Here is a 25452-nt window from a genome sequence, read left to right on the forward strand (position 1 = left end):
TATCATGAAACTGGGCTCCATGGCGGATGCAATGAACTAGTTTTTGTCAGAAAAAAGCGTTGTTAAACATGTAATGTGTCCAGCCTACTAGCGGTACACCAACTGGCAAAAGCTAGCCAAGATAATTTACTTCTGAAATGTGACACAACAAAGGCTACAAAACATGTCCATACAAACATCTGCTGTCAGATAGCGATATGCGGTGGCCATTATTACTATCTGACAGATAACTAGAGGCTAGAGCTGATCTAGCTGTGGTAGCTACTAACTAGCGTGGCTTATTCATTCACCTCACCTCAGTTGAGAGGGGATGAAACATTAGCTAACATTACTGTACATGTCAGTTACAATATTAGCTCAGCACTGCGAATAAACACTCGTTTTTTCTATTAAGTTAAACAGTAGTTACCTTGCCAGCTACATCAGTCAACTAAAGAGTAGCCAGGTCCAGACGGCCTTCCAGAAGCTTTGCCTTGACACAGCCTGTCGGCCCGCTCTGTGGTGTCCATGTGGTCCTAAATCCAGCCGGCTGAACACTCCAAACAGCCTACCCGACCCCTCGGAGGCGTCCGCATGGTCCTAAAGCACACCGTTGTATCACATTGCAATGATAAAACTGGAGGGGACAAAAATGCAATTTCAGAATGTGGGGGGACATGACCCCCCCCCCCGTCTCCAGTGAAAGTTGCGCCCCTGGGAGTAGCAAGTAAAGGTAAACCAATGGGTTATAGTGTTTTTACTGATATCAATTTTGTTTATGAGTTATCAAGTGATTAAAACTAGAAATTCCGTTACCAAATCGGTAACAAAATTTACGAAAAATCGGTAATGGAATTTCTGCAATTGAATTGGCTACAATGGGAAATCATAGTAGTCATAAACTACAGTTGGGTTCACAAGTTTGGACAGTACTGTAAAGCACAGTACATCACAGTAGAGTAGAGTATAGTTCAGTATACAGTAGAGCACACTAAAGTTGAGTACACTATATTGTACTGAACTATACTGTACTCTACTGTACTAAACTGTACTCTACTGAGCTGTACTTTGATGTCCAAACTGGTGAAACATAGATGTCTATGATTGGTTCAGATTTGGTCCTGCCAAGCAAATTTGGTCTTGTTTGGGGGTAGAGTTCATTACAATAAGTGTGTATAATAATACCCAACTATGCAAAGGAGGATATTGCATATTTATACCTTTGTTTACCTATTTAGGATACTTCACCATGAAGAGAATGACATTCATATCCGTAATTATGTATTTCTGTGTAGTACAGGTTAGGGACCCATGATGAAATTCTGTTATTGCAATTCCGTTACCGGGTGTAAATCCACTTCATTTACTGTACTGTAGTTCAATAACCAAAATAGATCTTTTAAAGTCAGTGTGTCATGTCATCGCTGACATCCCATTAATTCTGCAGACATCGTTGACTCTTAATTCGGAGCTGAGGGAACTGAGGGAGATTCTTCCGAAATTCTGCTACCAAACTTTGCATCTGCACAGTTCTTAAAGTAAATGTGTTTTTGTAAAATGAATGGCGCGCTCTCTCTCTCTCTCTCTCTCTCTCTCTCTCTCCGAGCTGAGGATTGTACTTCTAGGAAATAGATATAGAGGGAAGAGTTCAGAAGGAAACACAATCCTGAGCAGTAAGGAGTTTGACCTGACGACGGCTTAAATTTACATTCTGTGTATAATAAACACCTTATACAGAGTGAAAATCTCCTCTCGCTCTTGCTCTCGCTCTCTCAGAGCTGAGGATTTTTCTGCTAGGAAGTAGAAATGCTGGGAAGAGTTCAGCAGGAAACACCATCCTGGGCAGTGAGGAGTTTGACCTGACAACAACGACTACTCAGTGTGTGAAGAGACGGGGAGAAATAGCAGGGAGGCAGGTCACTGTGGTCGACACTCCAGGCTGGTGGAAGAATTTCCCTGCAGAGAAGATTCCTGAGCTAGTTAAATAGGACCGTGTCCTCAGTGTGTCTCTGTGTCCTCCAGGACCCCACAGTGGGGGGGCACTGCTCAAATGTATAGGCCTAGGGAGGCTCTAGAAACCTTATTTTTAAGTGTCCTCCTACAGGGAGGTTATTAGAGAACTCACTGGATGATAGTTTGGGTCAACGATGAATGTTTTTTGTTTTCTTTTGTCTTACCATGTCATCATAATTGTAACGTTGAATCGCATCAATACATACAGATTGCTGGATGATAAAGACCCGCATCACATGGCCATAGAACGTAACGGATGGACGGTTCTGTCCCCAGTCGTAGTAGCATCAAGGGTGGTGTGAATTATTATTATTACTTTCTCTCTTTCCTTTTTAACTCAATATGTTTTTAGGTTTCATTGAACATAAGAGTGATCCTTGTTCCAGAGGAGGGACTGATGTATATTGACTGATTGATTTAGAAACATACTAAAATATTCCTAACTGTAGAAGTGCATTAGGAGTAGTGACTATTGTGTTGTGGGTTAGATGGAATGATATATGCGCAAATGTATCTGTAGCAGGAGGCGAGGTACACGAGGCCAGTGTTTGATACAGAATGTTTTTCATCAGACTGTTAAGTGGGATGGAATGTGACCGGGGTGATAGAGTGGTATCATCCCCAGAGACTATATATATTGTTACAGGAGATAACTCGTAGGAGAGGGAGGACAGTTAACTGTGCACAATATAGGGACTATTACACAGACCCAGATCATGGTGAGAGTAGCAGAGATCGTATTGACATTTCAGACACTATTGTCAACTTTCAAGAGACCTGTGAGGTTGTTAGGTTGGATATTATTCCAACGTCATTAATCTCTTTCCCGATTTCAGCCGGCGAACAACAGCCGGCGAACACTTGACAGATTACATGCAGGAGTTATTCTCACGGCAGTCGCTGTAGGGACCGTAATTGAAGGAGGCTGTAGTCACGGGCCATGTTAGTTGTAGCAGGGGTTATTTTAGTAGCATTGTTGGGATATCAGTTTATGAGGACTCGTGCCACATGGCTTGCTGATAACTGGGAGACCGATGGGAATACTGGGGGCTGTTATTCATGTCACACATTAGTGATCTGGGCTAAGGGGAGAGTCTGTGTTGGCAGGAAATGACCCATGCGTTGCAATGTGTATATTCCCAGGTGGAAGCGGCACATGAGGAGCAGGAGATAACCGAGGGCACGGCATGAATTCTGGAGATTGAGTTTACATCAAGATACACCAGGCGGGGTGTTGGGACAGCGTTGGTCTGGTACATACACAGTACTCCTTACAGCACCTGCAGCGGTAAAGATCGTCATGTCTCTCCTCAGTGGGTTCACACTTCTCACAGTCCAGCTGCATAATGGGTGAGCTTGAAGACGCCATGACAGAGGAAGCAGAGCTAAAGAGAGAAAGCCTAGATTCCACTGTAGACATGCAGATGGGTTGGGTCTGGGAGCCACTTTAGACGCCACTTTAAACATCATAGTTGGGGTGGGTTAGCTGCTTTATTGGTTAATACATCATATGATAGAGGATAGATGTTGGGGTATGTGTACCCTAAACAACATTTTGGAGGCATTCATGTGAACGTCTATACAGTGCTGAGTTATCTCAAGAGGATGTAGCGTTTATTAGGGATACGCGCTTGACTATCAGGTGACGTACCTATCAGGTGGCAATGGAGGAGATGGGGAACAAAGTGAAAATGACATGGCTTATGTCTTGTGTCTTGTGCTATAACTCTCTTAGGAACCAGAAGGAGAAAGTTGAAATGGAAGAAGTCAACAGCTCCATTGGACACGTTATTATCAGTGTTCTATGAGGAATGGAAATGAGAGTGTGCTTGGTGTGATCATAGAACAGAGGCCATCAGTCTCTGAGTTTGTGAACCTCACGGTGAATGTTAATTATGTTTATTTTTGTTCATGTCCTATTATCATTGTTTGTCCATTTATAACACATTTCCAAGTGTATGTAATGTTGAACAATATGATATCAGATGTTCAAAAAGGGTGAACCTGATAGGTTTGCTTTCTGAGCTGTAACTATTATTAATCATTAGTTATAAAAGAGACATGAGCTTGGGATGGGGCTGAGTGCAGGGAAAACGGTCACCTTTGGCAGTACTGATAAGGGGAGAAACTGTTTAAGGCCCATATCACTTAGCTCCCTGCCTAGCAATAATGATGCAATGTTTAGGGATAAGGAGTATACTACCACAGGTGAAACCATGTCTTTGTCTAATGCAGCTGTATTGACCCTCTGGGAAGAATAAACTTGGTTTAAGCTTTCATAGTGTCTGTTAGAACCCAACACCTCAATCAAATATGTATAGTTATGAACAAGTTTTGACATCAGATGAATTGCATAACATGTCGTATATTCAAACTCTCAATTTGATCATACAGGTGTGTCTTCAAAATGGAAACCAATGCAATGAAGGAGAGGAGTTGAGGAGAAGACAGTAGAGGAAGACATGATGTAACATAATTGCTGCATTTATTTCTGTTACAGGATTAACCAGAATAATACTCACTTTCTGGAGGAAGACACTGATTGCTCCCTGTTCTCCTTATTGCTGCTGATACTGCCCTCCACCTCTTCTTGACATTTGAGAACCTGTCCTTTGAATTTGGCTGAAACACTTTTGTGCCACAGAAACCTGCATTTTGCTACAACTATGCAGGTTAGTGTGTTGCATCACTGTAGCTGGTGTGTACTGCATGCTGCAATGTTGAATAATCCAAATGCCCTAAACAGAGACTGACAGAAACTCACCCATTAGTAATCTCAGGGTCTCTCTCTGTTCTTGCACCTTCATCAGTCTCTGTTTTGCTCTCTTTTCCTCTGCTGTCCTCTTTCCTTCCATCTTCTCTAGTATCTTTCTCTTTATCTCATAATGGCCTCCTCTGTTTCCTGACACCATCTCCTCTATCTTCTCCAGCAGTTCTTCCCTGTTCTCATTGTTGAGGACATGACACATGTTCCCACATTTCTCAACAATCCACTGGAGGGCCTCCCTTCGATAGGAGTGTAAAAGTCACTGTCGCATTGAACGCCTTTGTCGCTATTTCTTCAGCCGGTTAAGGAGGGTTTTGAGGTTCACACACACTGTTTGTGGCCAAATTATTCCTACCATGCATTAAGACACCATCTGACGTCACCTTCCATGATAACCTCAAGAGAGGACAGATCAGAACAAACAACAGTTTAGTTCAATTCATTTCTGTTTCAGGAAGTCCAGACAAGCATTGACTAAATGACAAATTATTACATTCCCAATTGTCTTAATAACATTATCTCTATGACAAATGTCAAAGAGCATAACAACATACTGTTACTGTTGAAACCATTTTCAAACTTGGTTCATACTCCCTTATTTTACTGGCGACCTCTCGGAAGAGTTACCAGATCAGGGAGTTAACACCCTAACCCCCAGGGAATCCCAACGCTCCGTAGACCCAATCTGGTGACATTTGTACTAAATCAGCAATACACATATCACAATCCATTTCATGAAATCAGCAATACACATATCACAATCCATTTCGAATAACTGTCAACACTCATTATGTCAGGGATTTCCTCGTCGCTCGACGATATAGCGAAATCATCATCAGAAAATGAGGACCAATATGCAGCGGAGTTGAGATGGTTCATTTTGAACTTTTAATCAATTCCCAAAATGAACATGCAAAATAACAACAAAAAAAACGAACGCACGCTACACTGACAGTCCTGTTATGTTACACACACTAAACACGGAACAATCACCCACACCTAACAAACACAAACACACCCTAATATATGGGACTCTCAATCAAAGGCAGATAGACAACACCTGCCTTCAACTGAGAGTCCCAACCCCAATTAACCAAACATAGAACACACTCACCAGACTACACATAGAAATACATAAACATAGACCATCAACCAAAAACCTGGAAATACTAAATCAAACACCCTTTAACCAAACACACCACCCTGAACCACATAAAACAAATACCCTCTGCCACGTTCTGACCAAACTACAATACTAATTAACCCTTATACTGGCCAGGACGTGACACATTAACATATATTTTTCCTTCTATATGCAGACTGAACAAAATACATTTGTATATTTACCCAAAGACCAGGGCCCCGCGGAACTGGTAATTTCCTTTTTGAACACATGATTCACATCGTGATTCAAAAACAAACAACACTGCATGTTAACTCAAAAATAAACAAATTCGAATAACCAATCAACTTAGAATTTCAACTCTTGATACATTTTATATTTTATTTGTTCATCTTTATTTAACCAGGTAGGCCAGTTGAGAAAAAGTTCTCATTTACAACTGCGACCTGGCCAAGATAAAGCAAAGCAGTGCAACAAAAACAACAACACAGAGTTACACATGGGATAAACAAACGTACAGTCAATAACACAATAGAAAAATCTATGTACAGTGTGTGCAAATGTAGAAGAGTAGGGAGGTAGGCAATAAATAGGCCACAGAGGCGAAATAATTACAATTTAGCATCAACACTGGAGTGATGGATGTGCAGATGATGATGTGCAAGTAGAGATATACTGGGGAGCAAAAGAGCAAGAGGGTAAGTAATAATATGGGGGTGAGGTAGTTGGGTGTGCTATTTACAGATTGGCTATGTACAGGTACAGTGATCGATAAGCTGCTCTGACAGCTGATGCTTAAAGTTAGAGAGGGAGATATAGGACTCCAGCTTCAGTGATTTTTGCAAAACTATGTTCATGAACTAAAAAAAATGTAAAGTTCATTTTAGGTTTGGTAACCCTTATGCTAATTCCTCGTGACCCCTCCACCCTTTCGTTCATTCTAGAAATCCATTTCAGAATAAGATGACATAAAATGTAAATCTATTTCATAATAAAATTACAAAATATCTCATGAGGTTAAAAGCCCCCCAAGGTTTTCTGAGTTGCAAGGAGTGTTTGGCCAGATCATTTTAATTTGTTACCTCTTTAGAAACCATCCCCCTGGCATTTCTGCTAGATTCTTTAACCCAAAATACTTTATCCTGTGCCAACTTTTGCCAATATCTCATCATAATAAATCCGCAATATTTGATCCCTGGCCTCTATTAAAAAGTTGTGTTAGACGTGATCTCATACGTCTTCCTTCACATAGAAACTGTAATCTCTATGAACCACTATCGATCGAACTGAAGCCATGCACTGCTATGTAAAATGTTCCTGTTCAGCTGCCCTCAAATATAATTGTTGTTGATAACAGACATAACCAAAATTATTTCCACATAATCTGTCACGGTTCACCACCCAACAGGGTATACAACCAACCTCTCTTTACTGCTACTGCTAATACACCCAAATCCAACAGCGTTCGAATATCTTATGGCTTTTCTTCTAACCCTGAATGGCAACTTTTATCCTAGTACACAAGCATGTCACTTTATCCATCCACACACACTATACTGCTGCAAAGCCACTGCGGCTGAGACTTTCACCCTCTCGTTACAGGTTTAGCAGGGAACCAACCCCACCCGGGTCTTACACCCTAGTACTTACCCTTTGCAGGTACCAGCCTGCTCGGGCTTACCTTCCGGGACTCACCCGGTTCTTTATAGTACTAGCAGGAACCAACATACTCGGTATTTATCCCCTAGGACTTACCCTCTACAGGTACCAACCTGTTTGAGCTTACCTTCCGGGACTTACCCTATACTTTATAGTACTAGCAGGAACCAACCTACTCTGGATTTACCCCCTAGGACTTACCCTATTCTTTATAGTAGTCACATGAATTAACCCACTCTGGAATTACCCCGTAGGACTTACCCTATTCTTTGTAGTAGTCACATGAATTAATCCACTCGGGATTTACCCCCTAGGACATATCCTTTTCTTTATAGTAGTCACATGAATTAACCCACTCGGGATTTACCCCCTAGCACTTACCCTATAAAAGGTACCAGCCTACTCGAGCTTACCTTCCGGGACTTACCCTATACTTTATAGTACTAGCAGGAACCAACCTACTAGGAATTTACCCCCTAGGACTTACCCTCTACAGGTACCAACCTGTATGCTTTACCCTTCCGGGACTTACCATATACCACAAAGCTACGACTGGTTGTAATACAACGGGAATACTGAATAAGCTTAGGCTTTCTAGGTCCGTATCCTATAATTGTTCAGCCTACGAATCTCATCTCCCCAAGATTTCAAAATGAGTGGAAACAGGTGTAGGAACTGTGCCTACCTTGTTTGTTGCCAGCTCCTGCACCACTGACCTGGACTCTCTGGTTTGACTATAAATCGTGGTGAATCCTGCCGACAACGCCAACTGTTAGGTTCTAATTTTCAGAGTAAAAACTCTACGGACACTATGAAAGCTTAAACCAAGTTTATTCTTCCCAGGGGTCAATACAGCTGCATTAGACAAAGACATGGTTTCACCCGTGGTAGTATACATACCCCACTTTGGGTGGAGTCTCCCCCTTATCCCTAAACATTGCAGCATTATTGCTAAGGAGGGAGCTGACTGATATGGACCTTAAACGATTCCTCCCCTTATCAGAACTGCCACATGTGACCGGTTTCCCTGCACTCAGCCCCTCCCAAGATTTCATTATGGCACCCCTCATGTCTCTTTTATAATTAATGATTAATAATAGTTACAGCTCAGAAACCAAACCTACCAGAGGATTTCTCAAAACATCGTTTTCATACAATTCTATTGGTGTGAAAGAAAGATTTAATTACAAAAAAGTATTAGAGTTCCCTGAAGGTGATCTTGTTGTTGTGTTGTTCCACAGTGAGTGGATCAAAGCCAATAAGAAGAGCATGGAGCAATCTGTTGCTTCCTCCAGAAAGTGAGTATTATTCTAATTAACCTTGTAGCATTAATCAATGTATCAAATATGTTACATCATGATTTTATTTCAGCAAAAAAATGTGGTAATTCCTGGTGTCCTCTCCTCCATTGCTCTGATCAAACAGACAGTGAAAGCCAGCATAATAAGCTTCCACCATATTGTTTAACCTCCCAAGTATTTCCTGTTTTTATGAATGGAGGAGACAAGGTGACGACAGATATTTATGCAAATGAGATTCTTATTTTATTTTCTCCTTCATTTGCCATTTTCTTTTCACGGGAATCGTAGACTTTAGCTCATACACAATTTTAAATAAACAGCTTCTTCCAGCATCCCTGTCTACCTTGGTAAAGCACATCTCTCGCTGACCTACACCAACAATGCACATGTCACGACTTCGGGTCCTCTCCTTGTTCGGGCAGCGCTCGGTGTCGCCAGTCTTCTAGCCATCATCGATCCACTTTTCATTTTCCATGTGTTTTGTCTTGCTTTTCCTCACACTTGGTTTCAATTCCCTCAATTACTTGTTGTGTATTTAACCCTCTGTTCCCCCCATGTCTTTGTGTGGGATTGTTTATTGTAGTGCTTGTGCACGTTCCCCGTGAGCGCACAACGGATTATTTTTGTGCCCATTTATCTAGTTGTTCTGGACGCCGTTGGTTTTGCTTAATAAATCTCCGGTTATTACCCAGTTCTGTTCTCCTGCGTCTGACTTCTCTGCCGCCGATTACACACCCCGCTACAGAATCCCACACCACTCATATGGAGTCAGCAGGAGCAGGTGGCCCTGGAATGGGGTGGAGGAGCGCGTCCGGGAGCATGCGGCGATGCTCCACCATCTCGGCGCCACCATGGACTGCATTGTCCAAACGATGGACCGCTAGGAGAGACAGGGAGTTCCTCCAGCGCCTCCACCAACACAACCAGGGTCTCCACTACTCGCCCCCCCTTCACCCGGTCCCAGTGGGATTCGTCTCGCCCTTCCCCGGGAGTATGACGGGACGGCTGCACGCTGCCAGGGTTTCCTGTTGCAGCTCGACCTATACCTGGCAACCGTCCACCCGGCTCCTTCAGGTCGTGAGAAGGTATCCGCCCTCGTCTCGTGCCTCTCTGGGAAAGCCTTGGAGTGGGCCAACGCCGTGTGGGGAGAGGGAGATGTGGCGCTGGACCATTTCGAGAATTTCACCCGCCGCTTCCGGGCAGTCTTCGACCATCCACCCGAGGGTAGAGCGGCGGGTGAACGTCTCTTCCACCTGAGGCAGGGGACGAGGAGCGCCCAGGAGTTCGCCAAGGATTTTCGGACCCTGGCCGCCGGCGCGGGATGGAACGATAGGGCCCTGATCGACCACTATCGCTGCAGTTTGTGTGAGGACGTCCATTGGGAGTTGGCCTGCAGGGACACCACCCTCACCTTCGACCAGCTGGTGGACCTGTCCATTCGGCTGGATAACCTGCTGGCCACCTGCGGACGTCCAGATCGGGTTCTATCGGTTCCATCCCCCAGCACCGCCGCTCTGGTGCCAATGGAGCTGCGAGGTGCTGTGCGTAGGCAGACTGGAGAAGGTTCCGGCTTGTGCACCATCTGTGGCCGCAGAGGTCACACTGCTGGTCGGTGCCGGGTTGGTTCCTTTGGGGATCGAGGCAGCAGGCAGGGCACTCTGGCGTCATCCCAGGTGAGCCGGCACCCTTCTCACCCAGAGCCCTCTGTTGCACACATGTTTTTGTATGTTTCTTTCCCTGAGTTTTCCCCACATTCCCAGCATAAGGCGCTCATCGATTCAGGCGCGGCTGTGAATTTTATAGACAGATCGTTCGCCCTTAGTTTAGGGATCCCCATTGTTCCCGTGGCTGTGCCTTTCCCCGTTCACGCATTAGACAGTCGACCATTAGGGTCAGGGTTGATTAGGGAGGCCACAGCTCCTCTGGGTATGGTGACGCAGGGGGGTCACAAGGAGAGAATCAGTCTCTTCCTCATTGACTCTCCTGCGTTTTCAGTGGTGCTAGGCCTACCCTGGTTAGCTTGTCATGACCCCACTGTTTCTTGGCAATGGAGGGCTCTCACAGGGTGGTCGCGAGAGTGCTCGGGGACGTGTTTAGGGGTTTCCGTTGGTGCTACTATGGTGGAAAGTCCAGACCAGGTCTCCACCATGTGCATTCCCCCTGAATATGCTGATTTGGTTCTCGCCTTCTCCAAAAAGAAGGCGACTCAATTACCACCCCATCGACGGGGCGATTGTGCGATAAATCTTCTGGTAGACGCTGGACTTCCCAGGAGTCACGTGTATCCCCTCTCACAGGCGGAGACGGCGGCTATTGAAACATATGTCTCCGAATCCCTGCGTCAGGGGTACATTCGGTCCTCCACTTCACCCGCCTCCTCGAGTTTCTTTTTTGTGAAGAAGGAGGGAGGTCTGCGCCCGTGTATTGACTACTGGGGCCTAAATCAGATCATGGTGAGGTATAGTTACCCACTACCTCTTATCGCCACGGCGATTGAGTCAATGCACGGGGCGCGCTTCTTCACCAAACTAGATCTCAGGAGTGCTCAGGGGTACGGTCCGGAGGAGTGGTGCTGGGTTCCGGTGGAGGACGTGTTGGACCCTTCAATGCTGTGGGAGTTCCACCGTCTCCATCCGGATTGCCCTGCGCCTCGCCCTCCGGGTCGTCCCCGAGGCCGGCGTTGGCGCACTGCTGGAGCAGCGCGTCAAGGAGGGGGGTGTACTGTCACGACTTCCGCCGAAGTCGGGTCTTCTAGCCATCATCGATCCACTTTTCATTTTCCATGTGTTTTGTCTTGTTTTTCCTCACACCTGGTTTCAATTCCCTCAATTACTTGTTGTGTATTCAACCCTCTGTTCCCCCCATGTCTTTGTGTGGGATTGTTTATTGTAGTGCTTGTGCACGTACCCCGTGAGCACACAACGGGTTATTTTTGTGCCCATTTATCTTGTTCTGGATGCCGTTGGTTTTGCTTAATAAATCTCTGGTTATTACCCAGTTCTGCTTTCCTGCGCCTGACTTCTCTGCTGCCAATTATGCACCCCGCTACAGCACAGCATATCTTGATTCCAAATCCTAAAAGTATATGCCTAGATTGTATCTTAAAACCCACCATTGATTTCCCTGTATCCTTCACAGATGGTATTATCATTGTATTGAGGTATAGCTGTTGTTTCAGTGATTTGAAAAAAGGCAAACCACCACATACTTAGTTTCCTTGTGTTGTTCCACAGTGAGTTTGAATATATGACATGTTATGTAATTCATCTGATGTTAAAACTTGTTCATAACTATACATATTTGATTGAGGATTTCTCTAAACATTGTTTTTTAACAATTCTATTGGTCATTGTGTGAAAGAAAGATTTAATTACAAAAAATAGAGTTCCCTGAAGGTGATCTTGTTGTTGTGGTGGTCCACAGTGAGTGGATCAATGCCAATAAGAAGAGCATGGAGCAATCAGTTGCTTCCTCCAGAAAGTGAGGACTTTCTAATTCACTTTGTAACATTAATTAATGTAGCAATTGTGTTACATCATGATTATTTTGGTTAAAAAAGTCTGACTTTAGCTCATACATCATTTTAAATAAACAGCTTCTTCCAGCATCCCTGTCTACCTTGTTAAAGCACATCTCTTGCTGACCTACACCAACAATGCACAGCATATCTTGATTCCAAATCCTAAAAGAATATGCCTAGATTGTATTTAAACACCCACCATTGGTTTCCCTGTAACTTTCACAGATGGTACCATCATCATTGTGTTGAGGTATAGCTGATTTGACAAAAGGCAAACCACCACATACTGTTAAGAGTTTCCTTGTGTTGTTCCCCAGTGAGTGGAGATGGCAGATCTGATACCCTGTCTCTTGGAAGCTCTGGATACAGCTCCCAGACATTACTACCAGCATCTGACACCTGGTTTGGATCACATACAGTGCCTTGCGAAAGTATTCGGCCCCCTTGAACTTTTCGACCTTTTGCCACATTTCAGGCTTCAAACATAAAGATATAAAACTGTATTTTTTTGTGAAGAATCAACAACAAGTGGGACACAATCATGAAGTGGAACGAAATTTATTGGATATTTAAAACTTTTTTAACAAATAAAAAACTGAAAAATTGGGCGTGCAAAATTATTCAGTCCCCTTAAGTTAATACTTTGTAGCACCACCTTTTGCTGCGATTACAGCTGTAAGTCGCTTGGGGTATGTCTCTATCAGTTTTGCACATCGAGAGACTGAAATTTTTGCCCATTCCTCCTTGCAAAACAGCTCGAGCTCAGTGAGGTTGGATGGAGAGCGTTTGTGAACAGCAATTTTCAGTTCTTTCCACAGATTCTCGATTGGATTCAGGTCTAGACTTTGACTTGGCCATTCTAACACCTGGATATGTTTATTTCTGAACCATTCCATTGTAGATTTTGCTTTATGTTTTGGATCATTGTCTTGTTGGAAGACAAATCTCCGTCCCAGTCTCAGGTCTTTTGCAGACTCCATCAGGTTTTCTTCCAGAATGGTCCTGTATTTGGCTCCATCCATCTTCCCATCAATTTTAACCATCTTCCCTGCCCCTGCTGAAGAAAAGCAGGCCCAAACCATGATGCTGCCACCACCATGTTTGACAGTGGGGATGGTGTGTTCAGGGTGATGAGCTGTGTTGCTTTTACGCCAAACATAACGTTTTGCATTGTTGCCAAAAAAGTTTGATTTTGGTTTCATCTGACCAGAGCACCTTCTTCCACATGTTTGGTGTGTCTCCCAGGTGGCTAGTGGCAAACTTTAAACAACACTTTTTATGGATATCTTTAAGAAATGGCTTTCTTCTTGCCACGCTTCCATAAAGGCCAGATTTGTGCAGTATACGACTGATTGTTGTCCTATGGACAGAGTCTCCCACCTCAGCTGTAGATCTCTGCAGTTCATCCAGAGTGATCATGGGCCTCTTGGCTGCATCTCTGATCAGTCTTCTCCTTGTATGAGCTGAAAGTTTAGAGGGACGGCCGGGTCTTCGTAGATTTGCAGTGGTCTGATACTCCTTCCATTTCAATATTATCGCTTGCACAGTGCTCCTTGGGATGTTTAAAGCTTGGGAAATCTTTTTGTATCCAAATCCGGCTTTAAACTTCTCCACAACAGTATCTCGGACCTGCCTGGTGTGTTCCTTGTTCTTCATGATGCTCTCTGCGCTTTAAACGGACCTCTGAGACTATCACAGAGCAGGTGCATTTATACGGAGACTTGATTACACACAGGTGGATTCTATTTATCATCATTAGTCATTTAGGTCAACATTGGATCATTCAGAGATCCTCACTGAACTTCTGGAGAGAGATTGTGTCCCACTTGTTGTTGATTCTTCACAAAAAAATACAGTTTTATATCGTTATGTTTGAAGCCTGAAATATGGCAAAAGGTCGAAAAGTTCAAGGGGGCCGAACACTTTCGCAAGGCACTGTAGTTCTATAACCCTGCCCCTTGAATCTAGAATGGTCTCCCTGTCTTCCATATCTGAGTGTCTGACTTCAGAGGCCAAAGAGGATTCCAGGACAAGCCCTGGAGTGGCTCAGAGTGCTGTGGGTCAGTCTGATATCACTTCAGACATTGGGACATGACAGAGTAAAGATGGATTTACATCTGACACTTTTAACAGAACTAATGGAAAAGTTAAAGTTTGAGAATTAAATGCAACATTTCACTAAAACAGATGATCTCTGTGCTAAGTTGTAAACTCTTTATTATTGTGTAATGCTCATCTAGGGACAAGCACTGATAATTAGCATAAGGTTAAATGTGATGGTAAAATGCATCCGACTTGTGTATTAGATGTGTTAATATAAAAATTCTTATTCTGATTTATAGCAGAGGAATAATATACTGCATCAAATGTTATGCACAGTATTGATCACTTATTTCAAGAAGCTAGTCTTCGATAGAGGGACCAACTATGGGCCATGTCGCATGACATAACGAAGTGTTTGTAGGTGAGAGGTTTAGGCAGAAATAAAATTAATTCTCTACTTAACTACAATATACTGTTGGTGTTAAAGGTTTTATTGGCATTTCATGTTATAGTGAATACTTTGACAGCCCTGACAATACCCATGTGTCAGTATGCATCACAATGGTTTATTGAGGAGAAATGTAACAGCTATTTAAATAAGGAAATCCAACACTGTGCCAATTTAAGTTCAGAAAAGTTTCAATAGTTGAAACTGAAGTAGAAAAGAATCGGAGGAAAAACATATTTCCATCAGGTCTAAAAACTATAAAGAACACCGAAGGTCTAGGTCATATTCCATAGGCTAGGACCTAGGGGAAAGGACTAGTGAAACAAATGGAACTGTGCCACAATGACTTGTCACCCTTGATAAGTAGTCATCTTCCATTAAGGAGGACCAATGCCACATATCACCATGGTGTAATGAGTGCCACTGTCAAACGTTTTGACCCAACAACAACACTTAATTCATAACGGTAATAATAAATCCTGAATTCAAAATATTAGTCAAACTAATAAAGTTAAGGTTAATTCTGTCTATAAAAGGCCCTCAGTCCTGCATCAATTTGAATAATATTTTGTAATAAAATATATAAAATAAATACCTATGGCCCCTTTTTCTCAGTGTGGGCTTTACCATCTTGGCCGTCTGAGTCTTTGACGTCAGCTATTAAGACTTAAAATACTGTCATGGATGTTGAGGTTTTCCCATGTGAATTACTTGTCATTTACAACCTATAGGGGGCTCTGTGACTAGCGTAATACCGATTTGTAAAAAAATGTCTAACGAAATACATTTTCAGGGAATTGGACATAACGTGAACCTATGCATATTAAAACGTGTTTAAACCAACCAAAAGGCCTTGGTGTCATAAGAACATTTTTCAACCATTGAAATTGTCATTCAATTTCTATGTTTTCCACACATCTCCTCTACATTTTTACACAAAAGAGCCTCTGAGATAAAAGTAGAGTGATCTGGATGCAGCTCAATGTGGGAAAGTTGCCTCCAAAAAACGAAATGCTTGACTGCAGGACTGAGTTTTCCATGAGAATATTCATGAAATACATATTTGTACACAAATGACCAGGATAAGGGTTCAAACTCACTCACTCTGTCTCACATGACTCTTGAATGAACCTGATTTAATTGTCCACTAAAGACTAATTTGCAGGCATACAGAAGGTCCAATGAGATAGGTAACATAAAGGAGACTAAAGAGATTACCCATAAAGTATTAATCCCTAACCTAATTTTCAGGCAGATCAGTGGTAGAGTAGTTACGTTACAAAGGAAAGCAACATGACCGTCTGTTTGGCCTGCATGGTGGTGCTTGTTATTAGTCTACTCCCTATGGTTGCTCCTTTGAAAACAGTAATACTTCTGATAGCTCCCTTAGCATCCATCCACTGTCTTAGTATTACAGTCTACGTGCGTCAAGTCAACCCCACTTTCAAAGATACTACACTGACAGCCACAGAGCACAGGAACAATTTCTACAAGATGAGATGAACTGATAAAGATTAAATTAGAGCATGCAACACTACCGGCACACATTACAGTCTAATCTCAAGCAAGTCAGGAAGCGTTTTGTACGATGCAGAACAAAGTTGCTTGCCTTCGAATGACGTGTGATCTGCCAGATCCAATGACCCAGTCTCCAGTCTGTCACTGTGTTTGTTCTCAGCCAGTAAATCTACTGCCTCATGGTCCTGTCTGTGCTCAGCACAGTGGTTGAGTGACCACACACACTGTGCCTGTAAGAGCAAATACCACTGGTGCCTCAGGGCACTTCAAACCAGCCAACACCCCATTCCAGAGAGGTTAACTAACACATTCACAACTTCATGCTGGAAGCTGAACAAAGTAAACAAAACAATAATATACCTTTCTCCCTGTTCATCTGCACTCCTTCGCAATAAAACAACACTAACCAAAACAGCAAATTATAACCAAAGGCATAGGGGTCAGGCAAAGACAATAATACTGTGAGATGACATTTCTTGTCGTCAGTGACGTCTCCTTTCAGAACCCAGCTAGGTTCTAAAGTCCAAGAGCAAGAGGCCTTTTCATCCACATCTTATAGAGACACAGCAGACCTAAAACCTGTACTGAGAACCTTTAAAAAAAACAGTTTAGTTCAACTTGAAATCTTCAAAACATCTCAAGCACTAAAAGCTAAAGAGTTTGTGAGAAATGAATCCCTCTTCCTCTCTTTTACAAGCATAGTAAAATAGCCCCATAGCTCTCCAAACAGGTTCACAGTTCTTGGCTCGTTTATCTCTCATGAGTTTTGCCCTTCTGCTCCCCACTGGGGCTGTTGGGCGGCGGCTTGTTGCTGAAGTTCCAGTCGACAGGGTTGAGGAGCTGCATGGTCTTCTTGTGTGTCCAGATGGGGTTGATGAACACTGTGAGCAGGGCCAGGCCGGTGTAGAAGAGGATGCGCTGGGGCAGAGCCACGTACATGTTCATCTCCCCCCAGTGGCTCCAGCTCACCCACCACATGTAGTACGTGAGCACCATGCGGCAGTGGAACATGTGGATCATCACCCACTGGTTAGCCTTCCAGAAGAGCGTCCTCGCCCAGCCAGCCTGGAGGGGAGAGAAGACAGATACTTGTACTGATTGGGCAGGGGATAAAGACTGTCACAGTGTTTGGGGTCGTTGTCATCTATAACAATGTACAGTGCCTTCAGAAAGTAATTAATAAAAAATGTAAAACTGAAATGTCTTGAGCCAACAAGTATTCAACACCTTTGTTGTGGGAAGCCTAAATAAATCCAGGAGTAAAAATTCACATAATAAGTAGCATTTACTCATTCTGTGTTCAATAATAGTTGTTAACATGATTTTGGAATGACTACCACATCTCTGTACCCCACACATACAGATAATTGTAAGGTCCCTCAATCAAGTACTGAATTTCAGGCACAGATTCAATCAAAGACCAGGAAGGTTTCCCAATCCCTAATAAAGAAGGGTAAATACTGGTCGATGTGTAAAAATAAAATCTGACACTGAATATTAATTTGAGCACGGTGAAGTTATTAATCAGGCTTTGGATGGTGTATCAATAAACCCAGTGAATACAAAGATACAAGCATCCTTCCTAACTCAGTTGCCGGAGAGGAAGGAAACTGCTTAGGAATTTCACCATGTCTCCAATGGGGATTTTAAAACAGTTACATAGTTTAATAGTTGTGATATGCGAAAAGTGAGGAGGGCTCAGCAACATTGTAGTTAGTCCACAATACTAACCTAAATTACAGAGAAATAAAGTGAAGACTGTACAGAATAAAAATATTCCAAAACATGCATCCTGTTTGCAACAAGGCACTTAAGTAAAACTGCAAAATATGTGGCAAAGAAACAAACTTTTTCTCCTGAATACAAAGTGTTATGTTTGGGGCAAATCCAACACATCACAGAGTACCATTCTTCATATTTTCAAGCATGGTGGTGGCTGCATCATGTTATGGGTATGCTTCTCATCGGCACGGACTAGGGAGTTTTTTTGTTGTTGATAAAATGAAACAATACAGCTAAGCACAGGCAAAATCTTAAGAGGAACACCTGGTTCAATCTGCTTTCCAACAGACACTGGGAGACAAATTCACCTGTCAGCAGGACAATAACCTAAAACATAAGGCCAAATCTACACTGGAGTTGCTTACCAAGATGATATTGAATATTTCTAAGTGGCCTAGTTACAATTTTGACTTAAACTTAACTTGAAAATCTATGGCAATATTTCTTATCAAAATATGAGTGTTTTATTTTATATAAACTCAACAGAAAAAGAAACGTCCTCTCACTGTCAACTGCGTTTATTTTCAGCAAAATAACATGTGTAAATATTTGTATGAACATAACAAGATTCAACAACTGAGACAAACTGAACAAGTTCCATAGACATGTGACTAACATAAATGGAATAACGGGTCCCGGAACAAAGGGGGGGTCAAAATCAAAAGTAAAAGTCAGTATCTTGTGTGGCCACCAGCTGCATTAAGTACTGCAGTGCATCTCCTCCTCATGGACTGCACCAGATTTGCCAGTTCTTACTGTGAGATGTTACCCCACTCTTCCACCAAGGCACCTGCAAGTTCCCGGACATTTCTGGGGGGATTGGGCCTAGCCCTCACCCTACAATCCCAGATGTAAGATCCAGGCTCTTCACTGGCCGTGGCAGAACACTGACATTCCTGTCTTGCAGGAATTCACACACAGCGCGAGCAGTATGGCTGGTGGCATTGTCATGCTGGAGGGTCATGTCAGGATGAGCCTGCAGGAAGGGTACCACATGAGGGAGGAGGATGTCTTCCCTGTAACGCACAGCATTGAGATCGCCTGAAATGACAACAAGCTCAGTCCGATGATACTGTGACACACCGCCCCAGACCATGACGGACCCTCCACCTCGATCCCGCTCCAGAGTACAGGCCTCAGTGTAATGCTCATTCCTTCGACGATAAACGTGAGACAAAACGGCAACTCGTCAGTGAAGAGCACTTTTTGCCAGTCCTGTCTGGTCCAGCAACGGTGGGTTTGTGCCCATAGGCGACATTGTTGCCAGTGATGTCTGGTGAGGACCTGCCTTACAACAGGCCTACAAGCCCTCAGTCCAGCCTCTCTCATCCTATTGCAGACAGTCTGAGCACTAACGGAGGGATTGTGCATTCCTGGTGTAACTTGGGCAGTTGTTGTTGCCATCCTGTATATGTTCTGCAGGTGTGATGTTCGGATGTACCGATCCTGTGCAGGTGTTGTTACACGTGGTCTGCCACTGTGAGGATGATCAGCTGTCCGTCCTGTCTTCCTGTAGCGCTCTCTTAGGCGTCTCACAGTACGAACATTGCAATTTATTGCCCTGGCCACATCTGCAGTCCTCATGCCTCCTTGCAGCATGCCTAAAGCACATTCACACAGATGAGGAGGGACCCTGGGCATCTTTCTTTTGGTGTTTTCCAGAGTCAGTTGAAAGGCCTCTTTAGTGTCCTAAGTTTTCATAACTGTGACCTTAGTTGCCTACCGTCTGTAAGCTGTTAGTTTCTTAACGACCGTTCCACAGTTAATTAATTGTTTATGTTTCATTGAACAAGCATGGGAAACAGAGTTTAAACACTTTACAATGAAGATCTGTGAAGTTATTTGGATTTTTACGAATTATCTTTGAAAGACAGAGTTCTGAAAAAGGGACGTTTGTTTTTTTGCTGAGTCTACATTTTTCATAAATGTTAGAACTTTTCTTCCACTGACGTTAGAGTATTTTGTGTAGACAGTTGACCAAAAGTTACAATTAAATCCATTTTAATCCCACTTTGAGAATACTTTCTGAAGTGACATAAAAAAAAATTTACTCCTTTTTCTCGCCAATTTCGTGGTATGCAATTAGTAGTTAGTCTTGTCGCATCGCTGCAACTCTCATAAGGACTCGGGAGAGGCGAAGGTCGAGAGCCTCCGTAACACAACCCAACCAAGCCGTACTGCTTCTTGACACAATGCTCACTTAACCCGGAAGGCAGCCGCACCAATGTGTTACACCTGGCGACCGTGTCAGTGTGCACTGTGCCCGGCCCGCCACAGGAGTCGCTTGTGCGCGATGGGATAAGGACATCCCTGCCGGTCAAGCCCTCCCCTAACCCCGACGACGCTGGGCCAATTGTGCGCCACCCCATGAGTCTCCCGGTCGCGGCCGGCTGCGACAGAGCCTGGACTCGAACCCAGAATCTCTAATGGCACAGATAGCACTGCGATGCAGTGCCTTAGACCACTGCGCCACTCGGGAGGCCGACTTGGGTCTATTTCTGCCTAGAAATTCCCCTTTATCAAAACGGCCATCTGTACATTCATCACCGTTGCAAATCATGTCAAGGTGCTGATCTCAGCGTTGAGTATGTAAACAGAAATGGGAATTTAAATCCATCTGTGCTTTTTATGTCTAACCCACCAGTAAAACCACTGAACTATAAGAAAATTAATTTGCTTACAGTACAGTGTCACAAATGGAGTCAATCAACAAAATAGTAACATACTGTATAGAGAATATGATGAAAGGCACCAGACAGACACAAACACTCCTTTACCTTTAGTAACATCCAGGAGATGCAGGTGAAGGGTGTGCTCATCTCCAGCAGCAGAGTGACCATGGGCAGATAATGTCCTAGTGAGTCCCAGACCACCGCCCCAGCAAACCCTGACAGGGCAAAGAAATGATGGGCGGCCAGGGAAAGGTCGAAAGCCCTGAACACCACACTGGAGACATGCAGCGCCACATTCTCAAACAGAAAGAAGCCTGTGGCGGTGAGCACAGTGAACCAAGACCAGTCCTCCTGACCTCTGACCCTGTCCCTGGACACGGCCGACTCCTCGGTCAGCGCCCGTAGGCCCGCCACCGTGCTCTGGAGGCCGAACGCGGCCCGTGTGGCCGCCAGGTTCCAGAACACCTTCTCCTTAGCCAGCAGAGAGCGGTAGGTCTGGGAGAGAGCCGTGGAGACCAGGTGGGAGAGGAGGAACACGGCCGTGTAGAAGGCAAAGCCCAGGCCGATGACCTGGAAGCGAAGGCCCCAGGAGAAGTAGCCCGGACTGGGGTCGCCGAGGCCCTTGAATGCCGGCAGGGTGCTGGCCTGCTCGGAGGTCATGTTTGTTTGTGTGAGTGGATGGATTATGTCTGTTGAAGGTCTCACAGAGTTGAATGACCCGGTGATCACTGAAAGAGCTCATGGGTTAGTCATCAAGCACCCTGCAACAGGAATTAAAGCCAAAACACATTGGTCAATGTTCATAAAATAGTTATGACATGTCAACATGTGCTAGATGGCATTGAATATTACTCTCTATACGTAGACAAAAACATGATCAGTTATTGTTGACCCAAGATAAGTGATGTCGGTGTGTTAACTTCCGTATGTTTGAAATAACACCAAGGCACAGACGATAACATAAGACATCGGGCACCTTTTTTGCCCAAGGAAATTCGTCTGACCATGGTGTGTCAAATTAAATTAAATCTGGTAAATGCAACAACGTGGCTAAATCAGTTAGAGAAGTTGTTACATGGTAGCGAAAAACAGAGGCCAGTTTAGTAAAATCTGAAACATTACACCATTGTTTACACTCGGTTGACTGTAACATTGTTCCACTCAGTCACAAAACAAACGGATGTTTGTGGCTAGTCATCGCCATAGCTGCCTAGTCATCGCAATTGTAGCAATAAGTATTTGTTGTCCTACAAAGCACAAGAATGTGTTACCTTATTCGTTCATTATCGGCAAACATTAGTGTGTACGACTGTGATATCAAAGATATTCCATCCGATCAGCAGCGGGTTTGTTATCAATTTGGTCTTCTTCTTCTTCGGTGGGGTTTATCGGCGGCTGTCATCCAACGTCATGCTGCATTACCGCCACCTACTGTACTAGAGTGTTGGCCAAAGACAGGGAGAAACTAAATTCTACCTGTCAGCCCCGCTGCTCTTAAAAAAAGATAGCAAAATATTTGAGACTATATCTAATGATGTTCTACTCAATATACTCTTTAAACTAATTTCCTCTATCCCCTTCTCCCTCATACTAGATCTCAGCCTCTTTTTTTCCCTCTGACACTGCCCACACTGTAGCAATACATGCTCCACTGTCTCTGTTTCCTGGCAATAATCACACTTTCCTGTTGGATGCTTTCCTTCACATTTAAGGTTTTATTCAGACTGTGTCCCACCCTTAATCTTGCAAAAATAGCCTATTTTCTTCTGTTCCTTCCTGCCGTCCTCCCCTCCACGACTTTCCTCTGTACTTGAAATAAATGCCTGCCATTAGTATCTCTATTCCACTGCTCCTGCCATCTGTGCATCATTACTGTCCATATCAGGCTTTTTGCCTCTGCCGCGATCATTGAAACTACAACCTCAACATCCCCGCTACTAAGTGCTTGTTGAGCCAGTACATCAACAGCCTCGTTCCGCTCCACCCGCACATATGCTGGGACCCATGTAAATCTTATCTGTATACCCATCTGTCTAATCCTGCCATGGGTTTGTAGCACCTCATAAAGCAGGTATTTACATTTACATTACATTTAAGTCATTTAGCAGACGCTCTTATCCAGAGCGACTTACAAATTGGTATTATCTGCTATGTGAAGTAAATGACTGTAGACTCATCAACACTGCGCATGAATCAGAGCAAATAACTTCTCTGTCTGGCTTGACTTCCTCCACCCACTGCAAGGCCAACAGTATGGCCATCAGCTCCGCCGTATATACAGCCAGATGATCTGTAATACGTTTCCTGACTTCCACCCCACATTCCTGCTCTACAAATGCTGACCCAGTACGTCTTGTCCTTGGATCTTTCGAACCATCTGTGTAAATGGCCACAAAATCCTGATACACAGTATCCAGACGTCTCTTAAACAAATCAGATGGATCAACACCCTCCCTATCTTTCTGTAGTCTCTCCAACACTTCTAGATCAACTACTGGAGGCGGGAGTAGCCATGGTGGATTTACAGGAATAGCTGTCGTTGGACTAAACTCCCTTTCATACAGTCCCATCTCCTTCGCCTGGGTTTTACCCACCCACCCAAAACTCGTATTCTGTCTTCGCTCATGTTCCCAGCATGCCTGTAAAATCCCTTTCGCAGGATGAGACACCCCATGTCCCTGTAGGTTGACCCAATAATTCACTGCCAGCTGCTGTCTCCTAATCTGTAATGGCATATCCCCCATGTAGTGCAGCCACTGGGATCAATTTGGTCGGTAGCAAGAAAACAGAAAATCCCCCCTATGAGTTTCCCTGCTCTCCTATTGGTCAACACTACTCAGGCAAGCGTATTACTGTGTTTCTATTGGCCCTGGCAAGAAAACAGGAAGTCCCACCCTATGAGTTTCCCTGCTCTCCTATTGGTCAACACTACTCAGGCAAGTGTATTACTGTGTTTCTATTGGCCCTGGCAAGAAAACAGGAAGTCCCACCCGATGAGTTTCCCTGCTCTCCTATTGGTCAACACTACTCAGGCAAGTGTATTACTGTGTTTCTATTGGCCCTGAGAACATCATGTTATTAATCCCTAAGTCATGTGGTGGCATCTCATCTGCAACGTTTGAGGTATTGTTGTCATGTAGGTCAGTAATTAGTGAATTATTGAATTACACTGCATGCCGCAGCCTATTTACAAGTTTAAATGGAGTGAATAAGCAAATAAGCTTATAAGCAAATAATGAGACACCACCCAGTCCCTCTCAAACTTTTAAATGTTTTTCATCAAAAAATGTAATTGCAGAAGTATTTACATCAGTTGATATCAGCAATGATTAAACTACTTTTAAGAGGCAAAATCTTCAAAGTGTTAATTTGTAAAATGTTTGTAAAAAAAATTTATGCAGTTGTGATGTGTTTAAAATAACAGAGATTAAAAAAAGAACAATGACAAAATCAGTAAACATTTCAACATATAAAACATATATAAATGCATCTTTGCTAAACAGGTGAATAAATACAAATATCAATGTAACAGTGTCAATACAAAAAGACAATAAATAAACAAATGATACATTCAGTATCAGTATTTTGCATGCTATCATAACAGTTTATCAAAATAACCCGAACAAAGTAACAAATTGATAACAAAACACGAGTAAAAGCCCCAAAAAATGGTTTCAATGAGGCATATATCATATATTAATATATTTATTATATATATTTCTTTACAAATAAATAATATTTGGCATTATATTCATCCTCACTATAGATATGATATACAAGAGATGAAAATAGTTTTTAGCTAAATAACTACCTTTTGAATTTGTCTAGTCATTTCACTTTCCGAGATCCAGGAAGTGGTGTATCGGTGTGTCATCTTCGTGGTTTTCTCCACAATGTAGCCAAGAAAAAGACCCCTCATAAACACTAGTGTCCCAAAGCAGATAGACAAAACAAGGCCAAACAAGTAGTGTGGCCATCAATGAAGAGGAACTGTCCTAGTCACCGATGAAACATGTTGGGGAAAGAGGTAAAGTACAGTAGGTGGGGGTTCTACATTTGCTTAAAGAATATGGCAGTTATTTTTCTGCTGCCTTCATTAGAATGAAACTAAACAAAATACTACTTTTATCTGTGGTATCAGTTTCAGACTGTTTTATCTGAATTCAAAATGAAGATGACAAAATAAACTCAAATGTAAAACAAACTACATGCCACATTTACCAGAGACTTTGTTTCCATCTGAATTCATACCCAACGAGAAGTCATTTTACACCGTCAACCACACCAGCTGACACGATGTCCCATAGACATTTGATTTGGAAAAACACAGGGTTGCATTGTTTGGCTGGTTATAGCTGAATGACTGGAACTGTCTGGTTGTGTGTGTTCTGCAAGGGTTACCCATTTGGACATACAGTGGAAATAATATGTGGGCATGGAAAGGATATGGTGTAACAAATCAAGGCAAAACAATATTATAAATCCCATGTTAAAAATAATAATACATTAATAACCGAAAAAGAACTTGGGCCCCATCTAATGGACTAAATTGGCACTGTTATACTTACAAGTACAATAAATGTAGGCAGCTTACCCTAAATAGATCTGGACTAAGGTTAACCAACAG

General features: G+C 43.2%; 1 protein-coding gene across 1 annotated transcript; it reads right to left on the reverse strand.

Moving 5' to 3' along the window:
* Positions 1-14875: 14875 nt before the first annotated feature.
* On the reverse strand, positions 14876-22220 carry LOC115172762 (protein CLN8). The gene is made up of 3 exons (XM_029730496.1): positions 22097-22220; positions 20931-21586; positions 14876-17436 (listed from the first exon to the last, which is right to left on the reverse strand). The coding sequence occupies exons 2-3, from the start codon at positions 21483-21485 to the stop codon at positions 17122-17124; spliced, it is 870 nt and encodes a 289-aa protein (XP_029586356.1). The 5' UTR covers positions 21486-21586; positions 22097-22220; the 3' UTR covers positions 14876-17121.
* Positions 22221-25452: the final 3232 nt, after the last annotated feature.

The sequence above is a fragment of the Salmo trutta genome, chromosome 33 (assembly GCF_901001165.1).
Source record: "Salmo trutta chromosome 33, fSalTru1.1, whole genome shotgun sequence".
Taxonomy (NCBI): domain Eukaryota; kingdom Metazoa; phylum Chordata; class Actinopteri; order Salmoniformes; family Salmonidae; genus Salmo; species Salmo trutta.

Bases quoted from the DNA above. Each gene is read 5' to 3' on its own strand.
- LOC115172762 (XM_029730496.1), bottom strand. From the start codon at position 21,485: ATGACCTCCGAGCAGGCCAGCACCCTGCCGGCATTCAAGGGCCTCGGC. The intron at 17,437-20,930 runs GTAAAGGAGTGT...TCTCCCCTCCAG, and splicing joins TCTCCTGGATGTTACTAAAG to GCTGGCTGGGCGAGGACGCT.